The 25987-nt window shown below is 42.2% G+C and overlaps 1 protein-coding gene across 3 annotated transcripts in view; it reads right to left on the bottom strand.

Moving 5' to 3' along the window:
- Positions 1-25987, bottom strand: part of PARP9 (poly(ADP-ribose) polymerase family member 9) — a 34296-nt gene that overhangs the window by 2497 nt on the left and 5812 nt on the right. For all 3 annotated transcript variants that reach the window (XM_048869119.2, XM_048869120.2, XM_075117759.1), the window contains exons 2-9: positions 22025-22064; positions 15105-15946; positions 14131-14361; positions 13825-14043; positions 11646-11721; positions 8684-9058; positions 7137-7288; positions 5555-5729 (exon numbers count right to left, since the gene is read on the bottom strand). In XM_048869119.2, the coding sequence (XP_048725076.1) occupies positions 5555-5729; positions 7137-7288; positions 8684-9058; positions 11646-11721; positions 13825-14043; positions 14131-14361; positions 15105-15938 (2062 nt within the window). In that variant the 5' untranslated portion in view covers positions 15939-15946; positions 22025-22064. The remainder of the gene's footprint in view (positions 1-5554; positions 5730-7136; positions 7289-8683; positions 9059-11645; positions 11722-13824; positions 14044-14130; positions 14362-15104; positions 15947-22024; positions 22065-25987) is intronic.

Raw genomic sequence — 25987 nt, 5'->3', positions numbered from 1 at the left:
ATGAAACATGTAGGCTGTTAAATGAAGTGCCTGCAAGTTTGGGTGGAGTAGGTGACCATGGTCTTGAGAAATCACGTTTGGGTCCAATGGAAGCAGTATCAGAGCTTTTACCAAAAAGGAGAGGAATGTGGAGAACCAGTGCTCCCGAGGCCAACCTGGAATTACAAATATGAGTTGAGCACGTTCCTGTCTAATTTTTAGCAAAATTCTGTGAAGAAGTGGGATTGGTGGGAAAGAATACTGGAGTTTGCTTGTCCAGGAAAATGTCCATTACGGAACTTTGACTGTGACCTTGAAGCGGGGTGGCCAACCTGAGCCTGAGAAGGAACCAGAATTTACCAGTGTACATCGCCAAAGAGCCACAGTAATACATCGGCAACCCCCACATCAGGTCCCGTCCCCCCCGCCCCACTCCCAGCACCTCCCGTTCACCATCAGCCCTCCCCACACCTCCCGATCAGCTGTTTTGTGGCATGCAGGAGGCTGTGGGGGGGAGAGCGAGGGCACGGCAGGCTCAGGGGAGGAGTGTGGGCAGGGCCTGTCGCAGAGGCAGGGGTTGAGCTGTGAGCACCCCCTGGTACACTGGAAAGTTGGCGCCCGTAGCTCCAGCCCCGGAGTCGGTGCCTATACAAGGAGCCACATATTAACTTCTGAAGAGCCGCATGTGGCTCCGGAGCCACAGGTTGGCCACCCCTGCCTTGAAGAAAGCTAAAGGGCCAGCACTTCCTCTTGGTTCTTGCTGCAAACTCTACCTGGGGAGTCCCCCACAGCTGGAAAACGCACCTGGCTACATTCGGACATAGAGACCATCTGGGGTGACACAAACAATCTGCTTAGGTTGCATGCAAGTTCATTCTGCACCCTTGAAAGGTAAGAGGCTGTGAGGTTTCTCAAACTGGCAGTACAAAAATCCCAGAGTTTGACTGTCTTGTGGCAGAGCTGGAATGAGCGAGCCCCTCCCTGTCTGTTGAGACAGGACATTGTCATTGTGTTGTCTGTTAGAATACATGCAGGCTTTTACCCTTGATACGGAGTAAGAAACCTTGACATGCCAGGCAGACAGCTCTCAACCTCCTGACATCTGTGTGTAGAGACAAGTCCTTTGTGGACCATAATCCCTGCATCTGAAGGGAACCTAGATTAGCCCCCCCCAACCCAGAGCAGACACATCTATCACTAACATCAGGAAAGGCTGAGACAGAACAAACATACACATGTTTACAGGATTTGTCCACCAGTCCAGAGAAGCTAAAATCTGAAAGGGTAACCTCACCACAAGCCTTAGAGGGCGACAGCTCAGAGATAATATAGAGGCCAGCTAAGTCTGTAGTTCCCTGAGGAGCAATCTGGCATGTCGGACCGCATATGTGCAAGAGGCTGCCTGCCCCAGAAGCCTCATGCAATTCCATGCTGTAATAGTTGGGTGAGCCGTGACATCTAAAACAACTGATTAAGTTGTCTGCAATCTTGACCATGGAAGGAAAGCTCTGGCTTGAGTCGAATCCAGGAGTGCCCCAATGAATTCTAACGTCTGAAATGGGGAGAGGATAGATGTCTCCGTGTTGACTGACAGTCCCAGAGCTTTGAAAGTTGACTGGATAAGAGAAATGCTGGATAGTACCTGAACTCTGGATTGGCCTCTCACCAGTCAACCATCCATGTAGGGATACACTTGCATATCCAATATCCTCAGAAACTCAGCTACCACTGCCTTGCATTTTGTAAAAACTCTGGAGGCTGCAGGCAAGCCAAAGGGTAGCACTGAACTGGAAGTGAGAATGGTTCACCAGGTATCTTAAATACTTCCTGTGGCCCTGGATAGATCACCATACGGAAGTACGCCTCCTTTAAATCAAAGGCAGCATACCAGTCTCTGGGCAACAGGGAAGGGATAATGGAAGTAGGCAAGACAATAGAAAAAACTTATCCTTTTCTGTTGAATTTATGCAGGCCTAAAATTGATCTAGACCTCCCTTTGCTTTCAGGATAAGGAAACAGAGGGAATAAAACCTCTCTATGACACTGAGGAACTTCATTTACGGCTCCCAACCAAAGCAGAGATTGCACCCCTAGTGACAGTAGTCCCTGAAGAAATCTAGGGAAGGGTTGGAAGGAGGGTTAGAAATAAACTGAAGTATCCCACTTCCACAGAGCTTAAGACCCATTGGTCTGAAATGATTGAGGACCAAGGACCCAGGAAGTGAGATAGATGGTTTGCAAACACAGGGAAAGGAGAGGCTGGAATTTTGGAGACCGGTACGGTGTCCTCCATCAACTCATCAAAACGTTTGTTTAGTAGCCCCCGGGCACCTCGATGAGCTAGGAGCCATTGCAGTAGAAAGAGGTGGTCTGCATCTATAACCTCTATTATTTTTCTTGTTGATGTGCAAGAATAGCATATAAGTGGGTCTGATGCAGATGGAAGTGCTTTCTTTTCGAGGCAGGTTTATGTATGCCCCACAACTTTAGAGTTGCCTTGGAATCTTTTAAACCATGAAGTTTGTCATCTGTCTACCCTGAAAATAGAGATGATACTTCAAATGGCAGGACCTGAACTATCTGCTGGACTTTCTGGGCAGCCCCAAAGACTGCAGCAATGAGCACAAGCACATGGTAATAGCAATGGCCGTGACCCTAGCAGCCAAGTCCAAACTGGCTTGGAGTGATGTTCTAGCCACCAGCTCTCCTTCGTCTACCAGTGAAAGAAACTTGTCCTTAAACTTGTCCTTAAACTTTAATATTAAGTCCCAGATATTAAAGTCATAATGCCCTAACAAAGCCTGTTGGATGGTGATTCTAAGTTGTAACCCAGCTGTAGAATACATATTCCTATCAAAATGAGTGAGATTTTTTGGTGTCCTTTGGCTGCGGTTCTCAATCTGTGGGTTGGAACTTCAAATGGGGTCACCAGGACTGGCTTAGACTTTCTGGGGCACCAGGCTGAAGCCCAGGCCTCACTGCCCAAGGCCGAAGCCTGAGGGCTTCAGCTGTGGGTTGGGGCTCAGGTTATAGCCCCACTCCTCAGGCTGAAGCCCTTGGGCTTCAGCTTTGGCCCCCGCACCCGGAGGGGTAGGGCTCGGGCTCCCCTCACTGCCCATGGCAGTGGGGCTTGGACGGGCTCAGGCTTCTGTCCCCTCCTCCTGGAGTCGTGTAGTAATTCTTGATGTCAGAAGGGGGTCATGGCGCAATGAAGTTTTTTGGTCCTAGGTTTGAAGTTCCTACAAATTTGATAGCAATCTGAGATGAGAGATTCACTCAGGCACTTTAAACAACTGGAGTGTGGGTCACTCACAGGCATCTGCTTGGAACAAGAAAAATAAGGCTTGAACCCCCTTGACCGAGGCATTCCTTGGTACCAAAAACAGAACTGGAAGCAAGGAAACTGAAAAATAACATTTAAACAAAAAAACTTAATCACTAACACTAACTATCTACCACAAAAAAGGCATACTGAAAGAACTTGCTAAGGTAAGACCAAGAGATTCAGCAACCATCATAGGCAGTAAGAAGGAACTGAGGGGGATCAGGGGCATCTCTGCTCTTTAGACCTGCTTGAAAGGGCGCACAGAGGCAGAGGGCGCTTCAGCCACTCCACAAGGACTGCTGAGGGGAAAAGTTTCCAACAAACATGTGCTAGGCATGCGCATATCAAGAGTGGAATGGACATGTGCAGTCACTTGAAGAAATTGTGGATGTTGGTATCCAAGGGAAGAATTTCTCCCATAATATTTAACTATGATTCCTGTGTGTAGTGTGACAAGCAATAGTTTGTTATAGTAGACAGAGGCAAAGTTGAAAATATTCTGTATCTAAACACATTCTTTCCAAATCTTATTTTGCTTTGAGATAAAATGAGACTTAGATGTTGTCCTATTTTGTCGTTTATTATTCTGAGCACCCAAAAGCATCTTACGTATTTCACAGAAACACGGAAAGGCATGACTCCTGCTTTCTGAAGATCTTACAATCTTAGCCCTGATTCTGCAATTGATAGCACACAGGAAGATGGCTGCATACTATCATTTGTAGGACTGGGGCCTAAATTCTTATTCTCTTCATCTGTAAAAATTTCTAGAATAGAAGCTATGTGGATTGTTATGCGAGCTAAAATAATAAACAAACACCACCACCAAAGTCCTGCACTGTGCTTTATGACAAATCCACCTTCTTCATCAGTGGTCTCCAAAGTGGGGTGCGCACACCACAGGGGGTGCGCAGGACCATCCCTGGGGGTGCGCGGCAGGAGGAGCACCACTGAAGGAGCGCTGCTGGCATGGTGGCAGCTGCACTCCCAGACCTTTGATTCTTCGGCGGCACGCCGGCGGCAGCTCGGCTCTCCCCGCTCCGTCGATTCTTCGGCGGCAGCTCGGCTCTCCCCGCTCCGTCGATTCTTCAGCAGCACGCCGGCAATAGCTCTTCTTCTCCTCCTCTTTTTTTTTTTGCACTTCCCTAGAGCTGGCCCTAGGGGTGCGCAATCCAAAAAGTTTGGAGACCACTGTTCTACATCACTTGTCTGAAACGCACTGTCTATTTAGACTGTAAACTCCTTAGTCCAAAGACTATATCTTCTTCTACAGTACATTTTGAAAAGCACCAAGCTTATTCCAGAGGATTCTTAAATGATATTCCAAAAACACTGGATGGATCCTTGTATGTATATAAAATTGCTTTATATCAAATTTGTTCAGTTTTCAAGTGAAACGATGCTGGACCTGATTCTCCACTCTGTTAAGTAGTCTTCCACCACTGTAATGCCATCAACTTCAGTGGATTTACACTAGTGTAAAACCAATGTAATGGAATAGAGAATCAGATATGGCTTTTTTTCTGTCAGTGCCACACTCAAGCTGGGATCTGAAAGTAAAGCTGGGTTCTTTCTAACTCATACATCATCATCAGTAATAAAGATTCTGCAGTTAGATCTGTGATAACAATTCTGTTGATGATGCACAAACCAGAATGGAAGCCAGCTCATTCTCCCAGAGCTGCATAGGCTCTGCTGTACGAACAGGAGTGAAAAGCGTAAAGTAAAATCTTATTGTTCTGAAGGTAAGTGGATATGACTGAACACATATAAAAAATAGATCTCTTGTGTAAGAAGGTGCCATTTTTCTGACCTAAGCTGAACTTTACTAATCAACTACTATTTGTTTTATTTAAAGAAGCAAAATATTCCTATCACCAAGTGCACACTCCAAGTGAAAATACTAAACATTCAAATATCCAGTCCAGTGATTCTAAACCTATTTACCATTGTGGACCGCATATGCAGCTCTCTATGGGTTATGTGGTCCACATTCATACAATATTCATGCTACCTGTATGGCCCTGAGGATGTCACATGGGCCACAGCTGCGTACTGATTGGGTCGCAAGCACGCTGCAGGTTGAGAACCACTGGTCCAGTCCTTACTCTTCTGTATGGAGCAATACTAGCAAACTGACACATGTCGAATGGCTACATTATTGTTTGGAGCAGAATTATATAAACACTATTAATGGCATGTTTCTGCAATCTTTCAACAGCATTGTAAAAGACGAAAGCAGTAAACTACCTCGTGGAGGGGAGTATGTTCTCTGAAATCCAGCTCTGCATACCAAGCTACAGAACTGAGCGGGAACACGCTGGTACAATCTATGGCATATCTGCTTGCCAACAGTTTTTCCTTCTACACATTTTTTAATCCGTTGGAAGGCAGCTGATAAAACAGGATTATGTATTTTTTCTATCTGTAATATAAACAACAACAGAGTAGTATAAACAGACAGTTATAGATCCATACCACTGAAAGCACACGCTGTCACTAGTATAATTTACAATCTTCAGTTTAACAAGCATTTTTTTTTTCATTTTGAGCTAATCAGTAGCACAGCCTGCATATATCTAAAGTGTGCAATTGCTCAGGAGAAAAAGTACCATGACCCCAGTGCTTCTCATTGAAGTCAATCGGAGCACCACTGTGCCCTGTTCCAGTGATTTCTAATGGGTGAGTTGTGTTGTACAGATGTAAGTAACAACCATAAATGTTAATGAGAGTTGCGTATGTGGTTAGGACCTGATCCAGCCAGGGGCTGAGAGTATCCTGTGAGGGTCCTGACTTCAGTGAGAGTTAAAGTTATTCAATCTCTCATAAGATCAAGTCCACACTGAGAAAAGTCTTTGGACTGAATTGTGCCTTTCAGGCACAGTTCTGCATCACAGAGGATGGGGTTTGTTTGTTTATTTGTTTAAGTAATCTTATCTACTGGAACTGTGAATGATTTCATATCCATAGCACTGTACAATCCTATTTTGAATCCTGCTGAGCTCTTGACCTCAATGATACATTGTGGCAATTAATTCCACAGGCCAACTGTGCAATGTGTAAAATAGAATTTTCTTTTATCAGATTTATAGTAGCTGCCTTTCAATTTAATTGTTCTTGTATTATGAGATGGTAAATAGAAGTGTCCGATTTACCTTCTTTACACCATTCATTGTTCTGTATATCTTTATCATGTGTCCTCTGCATCATCTCCCCTCTAAATGAAATAGTCCCTGTTGCTTCAATCTCTCTTCCAATAAGACAGAGATGTCAATGCACTTGACCAAGGTCATACAGGGAGTCAGTGATAGAACTAGAAACAGAATCTAAAAGTCCTGGCTTCTAGTTACCTGCTATACCATTAGATAATGCTCCCTCCTCCCCACAGAGAATATATCTACTACAGAGACTTATATTTCTCTATGTATATGCTATACATCTTCATGTTCCCTTTGTGATTAAAGTAGAGCCTGGAATCTACTACTGACTACATCAGGAGCAGAATAAACCCCTTGATCCCTGAGAATTTGCTATAACTGAGGACTTGAGGCTGCAAAATATAAAATAAACATATAGTACCTTCTGAAACAGTAAATGAAGATTTAATTCACTCAAAAAGATGTATCAGCTGTAACTTTTTTAAACAGTCATCTTAATTGAGCAATAAATCTAGGTTTCATTTGCAATTTCACTAAAGTTCATTCAAGTATTATAAGGAGCCAACTGATTTTGATCTTGTTCTTTTTAAAAAATGTATCCTTATTAATTGCATCCAGGTTCTTATAAATGTCTGATACCTTAAGATTCATTTTACCAAGGATACTCTCTTTACCTTGAGAACACGAAGCCCAGCTTTTTCAAATATTTTTTCTCGGTCCTTGAATTCCTGGCAGTATGATTCTACTGGAGAGATCTGGTAACGCATTTTGGTACCTCTTGTCTTGTCTCGGAGTCTTTCTGGAGGATAATCAGTTTCCAGTTGGCCTGGATACAAGTAGCAGGATATTTAATAATAATTTAAGACTTTTAGCTTGTTAAACTCACCCTAAATGCAACAAAGTCAGTGGAGGAGGAAGTTAATAGTTTATTTTGGTTGCTTAGTTAACAAAGAAGAGTGTTACATATTCTCTGAAGCAAGCTATTTGGGTCATCTGAATCAAGGCTCCTCCTTTACAGAGACCTTTGATAAGGGCAGTGATGACTTAGGAGGTCTGTTGAGGGAGGCTGGGATACTGTGCATTCTTTTGTGCTATAAGAGTCAACTGGTTATTGCCAGTAAGTCATGAGTTTACTGCTAAATTAGTTTTAATTTTAAGATTTCTGTTTTAAAAAACATCAAGGACACTTGGAGCTTGATCCAGAGCTCACTGAAGTCAGTGAAAAAGCTTCTACTGAGTTCAATGAACTTTGGATATGGACACTACAGCACCTTTTTACACTCTTGTACATTTAAATAAAATAACTATCTGTCCAGATCTAGAAATTCTTTAAGTGATTCAACTTTGCTAAGGACGTTACAGCTTCCATTTAAATTTGCTGAATATATTATGCCTGTTAAATCAAGTTCTACTAAAGGAACCAACGAAAAGTCAGAAACAGAAGAGACACAGGATGTATCATCTCCATTATATAGCTCTGCATTTGTGTATCTATCTTTTATACAACGGAACCCATCTTAAATGACCATCAAAATGACCAGGAAAAATGGTTGCCTAATAGGCTTTTAACTACAGGCCAAATAAAACTGACCTGGAAAAAGGGGATATTTCAAAGACAGGAAGTTGCCCTTTGAGGTAGTATTTGGTACAGGTTTCAAATTCATTCTTATTGTAACTCCACTGAAATAAATTAATTGACTTCAGTAATTTCTATATTGAAGTCAAAGGGTCTGATTCACTCCGACCAGAGCAACTATCTGTGGGACGCTGATAGCACTAGGTGTGCTGGCAGGAGGGGAGTGGCAGCAAGCAACCTACAAAGTATGCAGGACCAGTTCAGCAAGGGTATGCACTGATTCAACACATCTCCCAGGGAGCCTCAGATGGCTGGGCCGTTAGGCTGCCTTTCCTAGCGGAACTCCCAGAGTGAGGATTGGCAGCACAGTCACGTCCGCCTCAAATAGCATGGCTAGCCCAGTGAAATAAACTGCAACCCACTGGAACCTTGCCCAGTGAATCAACTGAAGTCAACAAACTAACACATGGTCTTTCAAGGCTTTGCACAGTGCCTATTACCATAGTATCTAAGCACACAGACTAATCAGACCCTACTGTATATTCATCATACATACAAACTGAAATACAAGCTCATCTAAATATTGGTAAGCCACATACATATTCTCCGCTTCATATTTGTTTTTATTCACTTAACCACACTGACCCTTTGACAGCAGCAGTTCCTCTTGTTTGGCTCTATTATTCTCTTGCACATCACACAGTAAATTTTCAATCATGAACACCGCATCAATTACAGCACCAGGAGGACCTTGAATCTCTAATCTTGCCTTTCCACCAACCACTTCTTCCGATATGGATACACCGAAACGCTGCAGACGAGACAGTTCTGCATGATCTTTTTTGCTAAGGTTAAAAATGTGATTGTTTTCTATAACGATAAGGTGACTTTCCTGGACTTGCATTATGTTTTTGATCCATATTTTTGCTGCTTCCAGTGCTTCACAGCGGTTTCCAATAAGTTCAATGGCCGGTCCAGTTTTTTTATTCTCTGTCTCCGTTTGTCTGTCAGAGTGTGACCCTGAAAGAAATACTGATTATATAAGTACAACTAGTAGACTGAAAAGTTCACAAGTACTGTCACAAGTTTCTGTATGCAGCCTGAGATTTTGCAGCACAAGGAAACCTTACTGCCCTTATGGTACATTCAGAATGGGGATATGACGATAGACACTAAGGGGTAGATTTTTAAAGATATAAATGGCAGTTGGGCATGTAACTCCCATTAACTTTCAATTCTGCCTTTGAAAATCTCCATTTAAGGGCCTAATTCCACTCCTATTAAAGTCAATGGCAAATCTCTCATTGATTTATGTGGGACCAGGATTTGGCCTTAGTAATAATTAATAAATACAGTTTCATCCCACGTGTATAATATCTTTACATTTTGAAGTCAAATTAAATGGTAGTTCCTCTTCTGTGAGCCATTTAGAAACTTGTTCTTAATTTTCATGTTTTTCCACATTCCTCTAATGTGTGGTTTAAACAGAAGCTGCTATTTCAGGAGACACTGGAGATGATGAAATTAAATATTTACACAGACTGAAACCATAAATCTTGCTTTTAAGTCTCTAGTTAGGACTGTTTTTGTGTTAAGAGAATACACTGTAGTTCTACAGGGAAGTGAAGGAGAGGACACTGACCTACTCACAAAGGAGCCCTTTTAAATCCCTTCTGGTGTTTGGCTCTGGATAAATGAAGTACTTTTTGCATTTTAACTACATCTGTGTTCTCCCTGGATTTTTTTTTTTTAAGTACAATGTAAATCACTGCTAAAATCAATATGTTTCATTCACACTCACTTTGCATTAGCTAGCTAGAATATGTTTCAAATGACAACATTCTCAGCTTGTAATAAAGAGTCTATTGATAGAAATAAATGGCAATGGGCTGGAGTGCTGCCAGCAATCATTTGAACGTAGGAGGCACAAAACAAATACAACTCGCCTGCCTACAAGGAGGGAAGGAATGCTAACCCATGATGCCATCCTCATCTCTTGAACTAAAATTTTACCCTTTGGCACCAGGGCCCAATCACATGAAGTACTTTGTGCCATCAACTCCCACTGATTGCAGTTGGTACTGACGGTGTTCAGCATCTCACAGGACAAGGCGAAAAGTTGAACAAAACTGTACTGGAAACTCTGAAGTGTTAACTAAAGACAGGGCACTGCCTATTGCCAGTGCAGGTTTTACTGTTACTTGAACATATAGAATAAGCTCTGGAACTTTATAGTAGCTAAAATGCACTCAGCCAACATCCCCCAAAGCTTAATTATCATTTTAAAGTTAAAGTCAGATGTACAAACTTCTGGGCATGGTTCAAGGAAAACTGAGAAAAAAATAAGGAAACAACTTTGATCACCACCATGCTGAATAGGGACAGTTGTGTTCATGTCCTCTCAGCAGGGGACCTCTGGTAGAGCTTTCTCTCAAATCAACCAGTGATGATGATTTTCACATGGAGCCCTTTCAGATTCATTAGAAACCAAAGCACAGGGCACAATTCAGGCCTAGATTATATCTGTTTCTAATAGCATATCCCAAAGATACATTCAGGGGGCACCCTCCCTCCCTCCCTCAGAGTTGGGGTATCGCAAGGGCTGAATCAAGCCCCACCATACCTAACTTAAAGGGTTCTGTTGGTCTTTCTCTTGATTTGAACTAGTCAAAGTTTATTTTTGTTCACTGGATCAGTGACAATTAACTAGGCTGAGGAAAGGACTGGCTAGATAATTTCATGGTCACTAACTAGACTTGTAGCCATTCAAGCCAGAATGCATAAGCTTATTAAAACTTGTGCGTCAGGATCAGAAAGGAACTCCTCTTGCCCCAGAAAAGGCATGGCACAAATGGCTAGGTGAGTTATTGGAGGCCAGAAGGGTCGCCTTCCTCTGAAGCATCAGCTACCCAAACACTGCTGGAGGCAGCAAGGATCTGAGTCTGATACAACAAAACCTATGTTCTACAGAAGGATGGTGCTGATCATGTTCTATATCTGTTTGCAAGAGCTGGAATGAAGGTGCCAAAGCAGAGTAGTTAGAACTTTCTGTGTCAACAATTTACCATACCCACTGGCTCCTGAAATGGAAGGAACTGGGATGAAGATGATTGATTAGAGAGAATAATTGATAACTGTCAAAGCTCAGCTGTCCTCCCGTTTGTATTCACATTTAAGAAATCCTGCTTTTGAACTAGCAAACCCAAAGATCAGTATTCAGCCCTAACTCTTGATAACATCAATGTCAATGACATGGGTTCTTCAAGGGGCAAAAGACTGCAAAGAGTCTGAAGAGTTGAATAGTTAGATCAACAGTTACATTTTTGTTTACATGAATGAGAATCCAGTAAGTAAAAAGGAGTCTAAATATAGTAATACTAAAACAAGTTTTCCAAAACACAATTTTAGAAGAGGTAACACATTTTCCCCATTATATCAAAACCAGTCTTGTCTTCTTCACCTCTTATCACCCAGTCTGACAAACAATGAAACAAGTCAAAAACTAAACACAGAGCTCCTGTGTGATGATTTCACCCCCAGACAACAGATATTTATTATGAGAGTATAATTTTCAGAACTTTACTCACCCTTTGTGCTCCTTACTTACCCAAATCGTCACTTTTGTTGCATTTCACATCTTCTCCCAGTTTGCTTTTAGCTGAATCAAACTTGGTTTGGAAAGCCTTGACAAAGAAAGATTTAGAATCCGTTTACAACCAGCTATGTGTTAAACCACTCACAAACGAACAGAGTCTGTCTCTCCAGATTTCTGTTGGGAAAGCAGTTTTAGTCAGTCTCCTTAAACACAGGGCCTGATGCTGGTCTCCTGTGCCAAACCTGGTTCCAGGGCTTTGTACAGGGACATGGACGGCATGCATGGGTGGCACTCTCTCCAGTTCCATGTGGAGGTAATATGTGGGGAACCCACGTGGCCAGGCTGTGGCTACTATTATAGCTTATGGGCCAGAGCAGAAGCAATTTCTTCTACTTACGGTTTTATGCTGATGGATCCATGCTGCGCATTGAGGCACTGACTATCCCCTTAGCTAACTCACAAAGCTCCTCTCCATAGTCTCATGTGGAAAACCATTGAGGAGCACTGTTCTGTGCAGTGGGTTTGGGCTTCCTGCAGACTGACCTCCCTGAGCAGTGAAAATACACTACTCATGTTGGTTTTTAGCCTTCAAGGCCTGTGGCGAGGACAGCTTTTGGCATATTAGTGAAACAACTGGCAGTGTGAGCATGTGGTCCAAGAAAACACGGAGACAAATGATAACCAAGTGTAATTTGTCAGTGTTCTGACACACAGAAAAAATGATAAAAATCATCTTCAAATGCCATGAAAAGTACATTGCAAATTAATACTACATTAGAAAATAAGATTTTACACTGAATTATACTGACAAAAAAATGAAGCAACTGCACTATAGATCTAAAGCATAGAGGAGTAAAAGTCACTGTAATTAAACTTGGAAATTCTTATTGTAAATATTTCTAAAACTGAGGGGCAATATCAGAGTTTACACGCAAGGTAGTGTAAGTTACATGTCAATGAGTTGGTATAAGTCCATTTATTTGACTCTAGGAGTCAAAATTCATGTAACCTACACATCAATGGCATGGAAGAGATGGTGTATCAGGAAAAGCAACTAACAGGAAGGACCAAGAGGGTAGGAGTGGCTACCCCTTTTTCCAGATCTTCAGCATGTAAATTATGTTCAGACTCCCTTACACCCAGTTACTGATACATTACACTTCACATCTGAATTTGGTCCTGAGTATGATTCAATTTTCCATGATAGCCTTTCAGAGCAGAAGCAAGAGCATAATGTAACCTTTTTGCCAGCCCACACTCTATTGCGCCGAATATTACTTTTGCTACAGTATACAGGCTCACTCCTCACCTACTGAGGTCAGTCGGAGGTTTGGGTTCAACAAGAACAGCATCAATTTATAATTATATTTTTATAATATATGGATACCTAAAACAGCCATGTATAAATCACCTGGGCCAAATTCTCTGCTGACATAAACTGGGACAGTTCCACTGAAATCATCAGCAGACAATTTGGCCTCATGTGCCTACAGCCTGGTCCACCATAGAAGGCAAAGTCCTTTGTAACACTACATTGCTACAGGAGATGATTAGACAGAATTTGCTAAATGCATTTTCCATGGCATAACTTCAGCAGAAGTACTTTAGAAAGTCCCCAGTAAGTGGGAAGCAACACCTTCATTGTATACTCCCTGCCAGCCCCAAGAACTGCAGGAGGCCTAAGTGACAGCCATGCTGTTGGGGCTATGGATAGGAAGACAACTAAGTAAGTTCCCTAGGGGACTGGTGGATTTCAGTCAGAGTTTATCTGGAGTTCCTGCCAATTGAACCAGCAGACACACACCATCTGCACATTTTCCCTTCCGCAGAGCCATGCAGCAGGAAGCAAGCTGGCAACTGGGCAAAAGAGGGGATAGCACCCTGCCACGCTAGACTAGAATTCATATTCCTGGGGGATCTGTTTCTTACATAGGCTGATTCCTATCCCCTGCCAGGATGCCATTTATTGTCTCTTTCAGGGAAGGATGTCAATCAAATTCCCAGTCCAACCTCACCAGGTTTGATCTTCCTCTGGGTTTCTTCACAAGACACACCAGAGGCTTGCTATCTATTGTTACAAATGTTACATATAGTTTGGTATGTAAAGTACTTTAGCTTGTAGAAATTCAAGGAAACTTTCTTCATGATTATTGTGAGTTCTTCTACTTATAGTTAACACTAAATACCTTACCTTGTAGACAAAACTGTTATTTGGATGGATCACAAAATACACATCTAACTTCCTTCCAGGATGTTCCTTTGCAAAGCTTAAAACTTCGTCAATCATAATATTTGCCACTTCATCCTTTGGCAAACGTAATACTCCAGATCCAATTACTGGGAAGGAAATTGAAGGAAATGGATACTCCTGAATCTTAAGCAAACATCTTGACATTGCAGTTTTTAGTACCTGCAGAAAAAAAAGGAGAGTTTTACACCTTATTTTACTTTTTGACATTAAGAAGAGGAGTGAAAATCTTCTCTAACAGAACATCACCTTGCGTGAATCACTGCTGTTTTGTGATGACCATACTACGTGGAGCACAGACTTGCAGGCCAGATTGTATCCTTTTGTCAATATGAATTTCTCACAAGATGGAGGAAGTTTTTGTAACTCAAACAGAAATTCTTGCTGAAGAGATGAGCCTGCTTTTTGCAGAATTGCTCTTGAAATGTTTCCTCTTGACAGATCATCATTTATGACCACAGAATTAACAATAATTGCAGTCTGGAAGAAAACAACACAAGCTTTCAGTATATTTCACTTCAGGTGAAGGGCTATTCTACCTGCACTGCAGTCAGATCCCCACTTCAAATGTACCTGTGCAGCTGGTGGAATTTTTCTTATAAAAACTCCATCCACCCAGAAACTTCACCTTTTAAGGGACGTCTACACTACATGCTTCTTTCGATGTTTTGTAGAATGCTCTCCAATCAACTTAGCAGGTCTTCACCAGACCAGCCAAATCAACACTGCTGCACCAATCGCAGCAGTGCCAATTTAGCCAGTAGTATAGACGTCTTCAGAGGAGCATTCGTCCCATTCCAGGGGGAAAAAAAAAAAAGCAGGTCATGATAGGAACTAGGAGAGTAAACTTCTTGGGGATACATGAAAAAATGTTAACTATTAAAATATTACATAAAAAAAGTAAATGTTAACAGAGTCAGGACAGTCAATAACTTTATTCTATCTGTTGCTGTCTTCTATCCTCTCCTAGCAGGGCTCACTCAGAAAGAAAACTTTTCAAACTCAAAAGACATATTATAAGAAGACACCTGGGTATATATTGTATTGGTCCACCGATTCTAACGTTGGGTGACTAAAGACAAGAGGGCAAGATGCATATATATTGGATCAATACAACATGCCCTCTAATCTCTTAGGATCCAATCCTGCAAGGTGCTGGGATGCAACTCCACACTCAGCACTTTACAAGATCAGGGTCCTCAGGGTCCACTGTGATGACTTACTTTCTGATCTTCAATTTGTCCTCTTATGATATGTAGGTGGAGACCATTGATTGTGATCGAATCTGGAAGCTGATTTGCTGAAGCTGGTGGAGTCTCCTGAAGTGCGTTGATGTCACTCCTGCCCAGCAGCTTTTCACAGGCCATTTTCATTGCTGCAACTGTGGGCTCAGCAAGGTTCACCAAGTGGATTTCTTTGACCCAGCCAAATAATGGAGCTAGCTCCACAAAATTCTTTATAGTCTTTACAATCACGTGAGCACATAAATCTAGTGGGAAGCCAAAAATTCCTGAGCTCACTGCAGGGATAGCCACAGACTTTATATTATTCTCTGGAGCATTAACATAATGCAGGACATTTATAATAGCTGCTTCAAGTATTTGACAACATCTCTGACTTTGATATACAGACCATCTTGGACCTACTGTGTGGATAATTTTCTTACAAGAAAGCCTGCCTCCGCCTGTTACCGCTATTTGACCAGTAGTGAGTGTTCCATGGCGCTCAATATAACGTTTACTCTCTTGTTTAATTTCTGGCCCACCAGCTTTCACCAGGGCAAGAGCAAGGCCTCCAATATGCTGCAGATGTTCATTGGCTGCATTGACCAAAGCATCAGCGTTATGTCTTGTCAGATCATCCATCCAAACAGATATCTCAATTCCTTCCTTCAGGCTTTTCCTGTATACTTCAAGAGGACATCTTATACTCTTAAGAAGAGATATACAACCAAACTTCTTCTCAATGAGGTCACGTAGACAGCTCTCTCGTCTTGTAAGGATTTCATAAACATCTTTACTGATGGGAATTGTTAAGCTTTCCTCCTCAGTTTCCATGCTGGATACTAGATAATAAAACAATTAAGAGAAATGCAGTGATCCAATGTCAAACACATTTTTAAAGCACAGCATATTTTAAAGCTTTCAATCATTATTTTTTAAACTGACTTGCAATGATAAAAGGAATGATCAGTAAGTAATTTTCCCTTGTCATAGTCTTCTCTTCTCCCACTCTACCTTAGGGTATGTCTACACTTACATTTTATAGTGCTCTAACTTGCTTGCTCAGGGGTGGGAAAAATCACCCCCCTGAGAGCAGCAAGACTGAGCACATTAAAGCGCTAGTGTAGACAGGTTCTGAGCACTGGGAGCCGTGCTCCCAGCACTTGGAACTAATCCCCTCGTGGAGATGGATTACCAGGAGCACTGGGAGAGCTCTCTCCCAGCACTGCGCATGACCACACTGAGAAAAATTGGTGGGTGCTCTGCACTCACTGGCAACCAAGCTCCCCGCCCGCCCCCTACCCCAGCTCACCTCCACCTCCGGTCCGCCTCCTTCCCTGAGCGTGCTGCATCCCCAATTCTCCTCCCAGCGCTTGCCGCTGCAAAACAGCTGTTTTGCGACGTAACAAGCTGTGGGAGGGAGGGGGAGGAGCGGGAACGTGGCGCACTCAGGGGAGGAGGCGGGGAAAAGGCGGGGCCGGGACAGGGATTTGGAGAAGGAGTCCAATAGGGGCAGGGAGGGGGCGGAGTTGAGGCAGGGACTTTGGGGAAAGGGTTGGAATGGGGGCGGGGCAGGGGCGGAGTCCAGGCGGGGCCGGGGGTCAAGCACCCACTGGCGCCAGGAGAAGTTGGCGCCTATGCTGGATAGAACTAGCAATGAAGAGCTGCAAAGGTCTTTATACCATTACTAATCCCCAGAGATATATATTCTTCTGTGTTGGTAGATTTCTATAGAACTACACACAGTAGCATAGGTGCCGACTCTGTGGGTGCTCCAGGGCCGGAGCACCCACAGGGGAAAATGAGTGGGTGCTCTGCACCCACCGGCAGCCAAGTTCCCCACCCTGCCTGCCCCCCTCACCTCCGCTCTGCCTCGTCTCTACCTCTTCCCCGAGCACGCTGCGTCCCCGTTCCTCCGCCTACTTCCCAGCACTTGCCGCTGCCAAACAGCTGTAGCAAGCTCTAGGAGGGAGCAGGGAGGAATGGGAAAATGGCACGCTCAGGGGAGAAGGTGGGGAAGAGGCGTGGAATTGGGGAAAGAGTCGGAATGGGGCGGAGTTGGGGCAGGCACTTTGGGGAAGAGGTTGGAATGGGAGCAGGAGGGGGCGGGGCAGGGGTGGAGTCAGGGCAGGGGTAAAGGAGTGGCGAGCACCCACCGGCATCAGTAGAAGTCGGCGCCTATATACAGTAGGTATCTTGTTAACTTTTTTGTGTAAATCCTTACAATTTGCATGAGTTTACCACACTTTTCAGCTGAGCTACAGTACCTATTTCTCTGCACAGTTGTAGTCTAAAAATAGACTGTTCTGCCTATCATTGTTAGTAAGGTGCACTGAATTTAAATGGCTTTCCATCAAAACATCTTTTCTTTAGCACACTACTTTTAAAGGTGTGAAGAAACCACATAAAACTAACGAAACATAAAATTGACATCCTTATCCAAGTCATACATTTTGGTTTGCTTTCAACTAAACCATTTGCATGCTTTCAACTTTACTTGTTTTAGCTGCAGTCAGGGTGGGTAAAAATCAATGATTTAAAAAAAATTTTTTAAATCGGATACATTATAGCTCAAAGGTATCTCATCATGGAATAGGGATTATAAACTCTAATTCTATAGTATGAGACAATATATTCATGTAAAGTTTAAGAAAAGTTTTGTAAATGAGTTCCAATAGTTCACGGAGTAAGGATGCAATCTTATGGGGTTCCAGGGGTTCTGTATAGATTATTTAGGTAATCTTTCTATCTACCCAATGGGACTCAGTGCTCAGTCTAGAAGATACAATCAGAGATGCTTAGTTTTTCAGTTCTCAAACTGTGGATTTGTGTCTCCAGAGATAACATGCTTGTTAACAGCAAAAATGTTTTAAAATAAATAAATAATATAGAGAGGTGAGATATAACAGATTTCAACCCTACTGTCCCTCTGCAAATTTGTGTACACAGAGTCGATCCCTTACCTCTCTCTAAAAGTGCAAAGTTTCAAAAAATTCAATGAATAGAAGATTGTTGGGGGCGGAATAGATATGGACAAGAAGAAGAAGTCTGGAGATAAATGTGAGAAGGGAGGGACAAGCAGTAGAAACAAAAGTGAAACTGTTTGAGCAGCATATTCCAGAAGTCTTGAGGTCTTTCTGAGTGTAGCCTACATTGAGTTGAGATCTACCATACCATTCTCTCACTAAAAGGGGAAACCTATAATAGCAGCAGGCCGTAAAAGAGACCCAGTTTGGGAATATTTTAATGAAGTTCCTCTACCTGTGGGTAAGACAGGCATGCGTGCAAAATGCAAACAGTGCAACAAAGAAATGCTGGGCCTGGTTGCCCAAATGAAACAACATCATGAGAAGTGTTCCTTCTCAGGAGGAAAGCTGCATTGAAGACGATGAAAGGAACATGTCTGAACATGCAGGATCTTCAGGTTGGTAAACTTTTTTATTTCATACTTTCTTTCTTAAGGACTGCCTGTCTTCCTTCTGGACTATTCTTGAATTCTCATGTTTGAGCAAAAAATATAGTTGTTACTCTATGGTACTATCATTTTAGATGCAGTTGTGATACAAAAAATAAATAGCTGAAACAGGCCGATCTTCCTTTTACAATTTCACCTTTAAAGTAGTACTGAGTGTCAGTGAATGCAATGAGTAATACTAAATGAGCAATTTGGTAATAATAATTAAATAACTGCATTGACTTATTTTGTTTAGGAGAATCCATCCTCAACATACAGGATTCTGAAGACTATCCACCTTCAAGATCACTATAATTTTCTATAATTTCAGAGTTATCTGACAGTGATAGTGTTTCAGTCACATCATGTGTGATGTTATTCACAAACTGGGACCATATAAATCATTGTTGCAACCAAGGTCCTGTAGAGGCACCAAATCTTGTATAAAGGGGGTCAAATAAGGTGTCTAAGACAAGGTTATGGTTTGCTGGTTATAATTATGCTATCTGTTTGTGTGTATCATTTTTATAGTTGAAGTTAGGAATTTTGGCTCTATACTGTCTGTATTTCAAACATATGCTATGCCAGTGGTTCTCAAAGCCGGTCCACTGCTTGCTCAGGGAAAGTCCCTGGCGGGCCGGGCTGGTTTGTTTACCTGCCACGTCTGCAGGTTCGGCTGATCGCGGCTCCCACTGGCCATGGTTCGCGGCTCCAGGCCAATGGGGGCTGCGGGAAGCAGCACGGGCTGAGCTGGCCGCCCTTCCCACAGCCCCCATTGGCCTGGAGCGCTGAACCGCAGCCAGTGGGAGCCACGATTGGGCAAACCTGCGGACGCGTCAGGTAAACAAACCGACCCAGCCCGCCAGGGGCTTTCCCTGAACAAGTGGCGGACCAGCTTTGAGAAGCTCTGTGCTATGCTTCTGGGTGACACCCCAGACAAGTTGGTGTCAGCTCTGCCTAGCCCGCTTGATGGCCCATTAAGGACCATCAGCTATACAACTGACCCACTGAAAGAAGGCAGATACACCTTGTCACTCAGCAAGGTTTGCAGGGACATGCCTATGGACAGAACTCTAAGGTTTTATCTTGCCATATGCCCGAATGCTTGTCTTTGGAACAAAGAAAGAGAAGCCACATGACAAGAGACTATAAAAGGCTGCTGCAGCTCCTCCATCTTGTCTTCAATCCTGCTTCTTGCATCTGGAGGGACTTTGCTGCAAATGGAAGCTCTAAACAAAGGACTGAATGACCAATCCCAGCTGTAGATGTACTCCAGAGACTTGATTTGAACCTGCAGTTTATTCTATCACTGCTACAAGCCTGAACCAAGAATTTTGCCATTACTGTATGTAATTGATTCCATTTAATCAATTCTAGCTCTCATCTATATCTTTTTCGTTTTATGAATAAACCTTTAGATTTTAGATTCTAAAGAATTGGCAACAGCGTGATTTGTGGGTAAGATCTAACTTGTATCTTGACCTGGGTCTGGGGCTTAGTCCTTTGGGATCAGGAGAACCTCTTTTCTTTTACTGGGGTATTGGTTTTCATCACCTTTTTCCCCATAACGAGTGGCACTGGTGGTGATACTGGGAAACTGGAGTGTCTAAGGGAATTCCTTGTGTGACTTATGGTTAGCCAGTGGGGTAAAACCAAAGTCTTCTCTGTTTGGCTGGTTTGGTTTGCCTTGGTATGCACAGAAACCCAAGCCTTGGGCTGTAACTGCCCTGCTTTAAGCAATTTGTCCTGAATTGGCACTCTCAGTTGGGTCCCACCAGAACCAGCATCGTTACATCATGTATGTCACATAGCCACAGTATATCACCTGTAGCAAAAAGAAAAATAAATCTTCATCATCCAGAAACAACCATAGATAAATTTGTGATAAGAACCAGCAGATTACAAAACGAGATAATTGATGAAAAAAATTGCCTGGTTTGTTTATGCAACAAACTCTCCTTTCCATATGACTGAGAACCCACACTTCATTAACATGGTTCAGCCATTAAGACCAGGACAAAGTCCACCCAACAGAGCAGATGTCGCAGGCAAACTGCTGGATAAAGTGTGTGAAAGAGAAATTGAGCAGTGTGCAAAAGGTCTAGAGGGTAAAATTATTAACCTGAGTCTTGATGGGTGGAGCAAAATCCTGTTGTATGTGCTTGTGTGCCAACAGAAGAAGGGAACTGATACATCAGGAAATGCACACACAGCAGAATGCTTACAAGAAGTAGCAGTAAAAGCTATAACAAACTATGAAAAAAAATGCAAATGTCTAGTACAAAGCTTGGTCACAGACAATGCTGAAAACGTATCCAAGATGAGAAGAAATTATTTACAAGAGAGTCCCAAACTAATAACATACGGTTGCAGTGCTCATTTGATGCACCTCCTAGCCAAAGACTTCAGTGGTCCAGAAATAAAGGCTAATGTTGAAATTGCAAAACAACCACTTTTCAGCAGCTGCTCTGAAAAAAGTGGGAGGAACCAAGCTAACTCTCCCACAAGACGTGCGATGGAACTCAGTAGTGGACTGTTTTGAGCACTATATCAAGAACTGGCTTAATCTGATGACAGTTTGTGAACAAAATTGTGAAAAAACAGATGGCACTGTCACAGCCAAAGTTCCCAACATTAGGATTAAGAGAAAAGTTGAACACATGCTGAGTACCCTGAAGCCTATTTCTGTAGCCTTGAACAAAATGCAGGGAACTAGCTGTTTTATTGCAGACGCTGTTGAAACTTGGAAGGAACTGAGCGAGATCTTAAAAAGAGAAATATGCAATGACAGAGTTAAATTACAAGCATTACAGAATCGAATGGGACAAGCACTATCTCCAGCTCATTTTCTTGCAAATATTCTCAATACTCGGTATCAGGGTCAAACCTTAACTGCTGAAGAAGAGGAGTTGGCGATGACATGGACATCCAGCAATCATCCCTCCATAATGCCAACTATAATAAACTTCAGAACTAAGGGTGAACCATTCAAGAAATATATGTTTGCTGATGATGTTTTAAAGAAAGTCACACCAGTGAACTTGGATTCAGAGACTGTTGAAGTGATAATCTCACTTTTATCAGCAGTAGCTTCTTCTGCTGGTGTAGAAAGAATATTTTCTTACTTTGGACTAATTCATTCCAAATTGAGAAATTGTTTGGGACCTGAAAAAGCAGGAAAGCTTGTTTTTCCTTTTCCAGATTATGAACAAACAGGAAAATGAAGGTGAAGACGACTGAGTTAGCTGCAGAAGCCAATATTTTAAGTTTCTCATGTTGACCTGGCTGACATAGTCTATTTAATTTTTTTTTAATATTTCATTTAACTATTTTAGTTAAAAACAATTTTAACAAATTTTAAATCATGATTTAAATCAAATCCACCCTGGCTGAAGTGAAATTTCAGTTCAAAAAAGAAGGGTATAAATTCAAGTCTGCTCTGTAACATGAAAAGAAAGAAGCCTACCTGAATCGTAATCTTCCTCACAGGTCACTGGATTGGACGTCTGTGAAATAATACAAAAAGTAAGGGGAAAAAATTAAACATTATATTACATATACATATAAATATACACTCTAGTGAGCGTGTGCAAACTAAGATTTTTCAAAGGTTTATAATTTAGCCAAATGTGGACAGATTTTCACAAGGATGGCAAAAGGACAGAAGGCCACTTTCCTGCCAAATTTCAAGTCCTTGTTCCAAGCCCTGGGAGAGCTACAGCTTTTCAAAGAAAAGGTCACCTAAATTTTCTTAACATTACAACAATAATCTTCTTAACATTCAATACATTAAAAGGCAATGTATTTTTCTCTAGCCTTGTTCTTGGAAATGGCTCAACATTTTGGCTGAAATTTTCCAAACAAAAAAAACAAAAAAAAACAAAACAAAAATCAGCCTGAGACAGACATCCATCATGGAAAATTTCTGCCTGAATGGTTAAAGATTGGCAAAGTTACAAGCAAATGAAACCACAGTCTTATAATGGGAAATGTCAAACAAATTTAATAATAAGCTGTGTTACCAGCTCCACCTATAATATAAACACATTCCTAAATAATTAATAACACTGATATACAGTGGAACTTCTACAAACCACTGTTCAAAAACGTTTATGTGAACCGATTCCTGTTATTCAACCTATGATCAAACTGATGTGCACACACACACAAATGTTTCATTAAAAATCATGGAGCATTTATTTTGGGGAAAGGAGAAATAAAAACTTCAATATATATTTATACTACACTACTTACACATTTAATTTAACACAATACTGAAAGACTCTGCCCCCTTCACATTAGCTGGGTTGAATCTTGCAAGGCCAAACCACCCAGTGCAATTTTATTGACTTCCTACACATCACCAGGGAAATACTGAGGGGACAAAATAATCCCTGCTACAACTCCACTGAGGTCAATACGATTCCACTGGGGTGAATCTGGCCCTGCAAGATTCATCCCAGCACATTCCCTGGCCATGTTGGTTATTTTTCCCACATGGAGCATGTTTCAGTTTGGGGTAGGTAGCTTCCTGAAGTGGATAACATAACCAAGAGAAGTTAATTTGATGTTCTGATCATTTGTTTATGTCTTCTCCCTGTCCCTCCTCAGGAGTAATCCCTCCAATATCCTTACTCCCTTAAATACCCTGACTCTGGCACCCTTGCCCCCCAATATTTCTTTGACTCTCCTTTCTTCCTGGTCACTTACCAGCATCTTCATCATGTTCCCCATCTTCAAGCCCCTTCTCCTCCCCAACCCCACTGAGCCCTCTCCTCCCCTCCAGCTCCAGCACCCACGGTCTAACTGCCTTTCCCAACAGACTTTTCCTAACTCCTCTGGAACCCTCCAGGCAGGTTGCCATGGTGCCCCCAGATGACTGTCAACAGGAGTCTCAGCCTGCAGGCTCAGCATCTTATTTTGACAGGTTTCAGAGTAGCGGCCATATTAGTCTGTATCCGCAAAAAGACAAGGAGGACTTGTGGCACCTTAGAGACTAACCAATTTATTTGAGCATAAGTTTTCGTGAGCTACAGCTCACTTCATCGGATGCATTCAGTGGAAAATACAGTGGGGAGATTTTATATGCACAGAGAACATGAAACAATGGGTGTTACCATACACACTGTAACGAAAGTGATCAGGTAAGGTGAGCTATTACCAGCAGGAGAGAAAAAAAACCTTTTGTAGTGATAATCAAGGTGGGCCATTTCCAGCAGTTGACAAGAACGTCTGAGGAACAGTGGGGGGGAGGGGGGGCGGAATAAAAAAGGGGAAATCGTTTTACTTTGTGTAATGACATATCCACTCCCAGTCTCTATTCAAGCCTAAGTTAATTGTATCCAGTTTGCAAATTAATTCCAATTCAGCAGTCTCTCGTTGGAGTCTGTTTTTGAAGTTTTTTTTGTTGAAGAATTGCCACTTTTAGGTCTGTAATCGAGTGACCAAAGAGACTGAAGTGTTTTCCGACAACAAAACAACTAACCCAGGAACCTATCCTTGCAACAAAGCCCGTTGCCAACTGTGTCCACATATCTATTCAGGGGACACCATCATGGGGCCTAATCACATCAGCCATACTATCAGAGGCTCATTCACCTGCACATCTACCAATGTGATATATGCCATCATGTGCCAGCAATGCCCCTCTGCCATGTACATTGGCCAAACCAGACAGTCTCTATGTAAAAGGATAAATGGACACAAATCAGACGTCAGGAATTATAACATTCAAAAACCAGTCAGAGAACACTTCAATCTCTCTGGTCACTCGACTACAAACCTAAAAGTTGCAATTCTTCAACAAAAAAACTGCAAAAACAGACTCCAACAAGAGACTGCTGAATTGGAATTCATTTGCAAACTGGACACCATTACTTTAGGCTTGAATAAAGACTGGGAGTGGACAGGTCATTACACAAAGTAAAACTATTTCCCCATGTTTATTTTCCCCTCTACTGTTCCTCACACGTTCTTGTCAACTGCTGGAAATGACCCACCTTGATTATCGCTACAAAAGGTTTTTTCTCCCCCGCTCTCCTGCTGGTAATAGCTCACCTTACCTGATCACTCTCATTACAGTGTGTATGGTAACACCCACTGTTTCATGTTCTCTGTGTATATAAATCTCCCCACTGTATTTTCCACTGCATGCATCTGATGAAGTGAGCTGTAGCTCATGAAAGCTTATGCTCAAATAAATGTGTTAGTCTCTAAGGTGCCACAAGTACTCCTTTTCTTTTTGCGGATACAGACTAACACAGCTGCTACTCTGAAACCTGTAAGCAATCAAGGAACCGACTGAGATAACTGCTATAGAACTCTTCGCATTCATGCCCAGGTGAGATTTTTATACTTCTGCTACATGAAGAGTTTAGCAAGTCAAAGGCCATCATGTGCAGGTTTCAGAACTCCTTATCCTACAAAGTATATTGAGCAGGGAATCAGCATCACAGGACAGTAAAGTGTTAAATTAGCACACCCATTACGAATGTCTGTGCTAGTTAAAATTATAAATTAGAATTATAACATTCATAAACCAGTCGGAGAACACTTCAATCTCTCTGGTCACGCAATCACAGACATGAAGGTCGCTATCTTAAAACAAAAAAACTTCAAATCCAGACTCCAGCGAGAAACTGCTGAATTGGAATTCATTTGCAAATTGGATACTATTAATTTAGGCTTAAATAGAGACTGGGAGTGGCTAAGTCATTATGCAAGGTAGCCTGTTTCCTCTTGTTTTTTCCTACCCCCCCTCCCCCCAGATATTCTGGTTTAACTTGGATTTAAACTTGGAGAGTGGTCAGTTTAGATGAGCTATTACCAGCAGGAGAGTGAGTTTGTGTGTGTATGGGGGTGGGGCGGATGTGAGAAAACCTGGATCTATGCAGGAAATAGCCCGACTTGATTATGTAAAGAGTTGTCACTTTGGATGGGCTAGCACCAGCAGGAGAGTGAATTTGTGTGGGGGGGTGGAGGGTGAGAAAACCTGGATTTGTGCTGGAAATGGCCCACCTGTTGATCACTTTAGATAAGCTATTACCAGCAGGACAGTGGGGTGGGAGGAGGTATTGTTTCATATTCTCTGTGTGTATATAAAGTCTGCTGCAGTTTCCACGGTAAACATCTGATGAAGTGAGCTGTAGCTCACGAAAGCTCATGCTCAAATAAATTGGTTAGTCTCTAAGGTGCCACAAGTACTCCTTTTCTTTTTGCGAATACAGACTAACACGGCTGTTCCTCTGAAACCAGTTAAAAGTCTGAGGCTTGATCCTTATCATGTCCTTGTTTCTCCTGACAATTTATATAGTAACATAAATCTGGGTTTAACCACCTGCTATCATTACAATGACTGAGGTAGATTAAAACTAAAACATTGCCCATTTGGAGTCATAGGACTCAGCTGCTGCCTATTGTAATGCAGTGA

The sequence above is a fragment of the Caretta caretta genome, chromosome 11 (assembly GCF_965140235.1).
Source record: "Caretta caretta isolate rCarCar2 chromosome 11, rCarCar1.hap1, whole genome shotgun sequence".
NCBI lineage: Eukaryota > Metazoa > Chordata > Testudines > Cheloniidae > Caretta > Caretta caretta.
The sequence above is the reverse complement of the archived record's forward strand: the minus strand, read 5'-3'. Positions and strand labels throughout refer to the sequence as shown.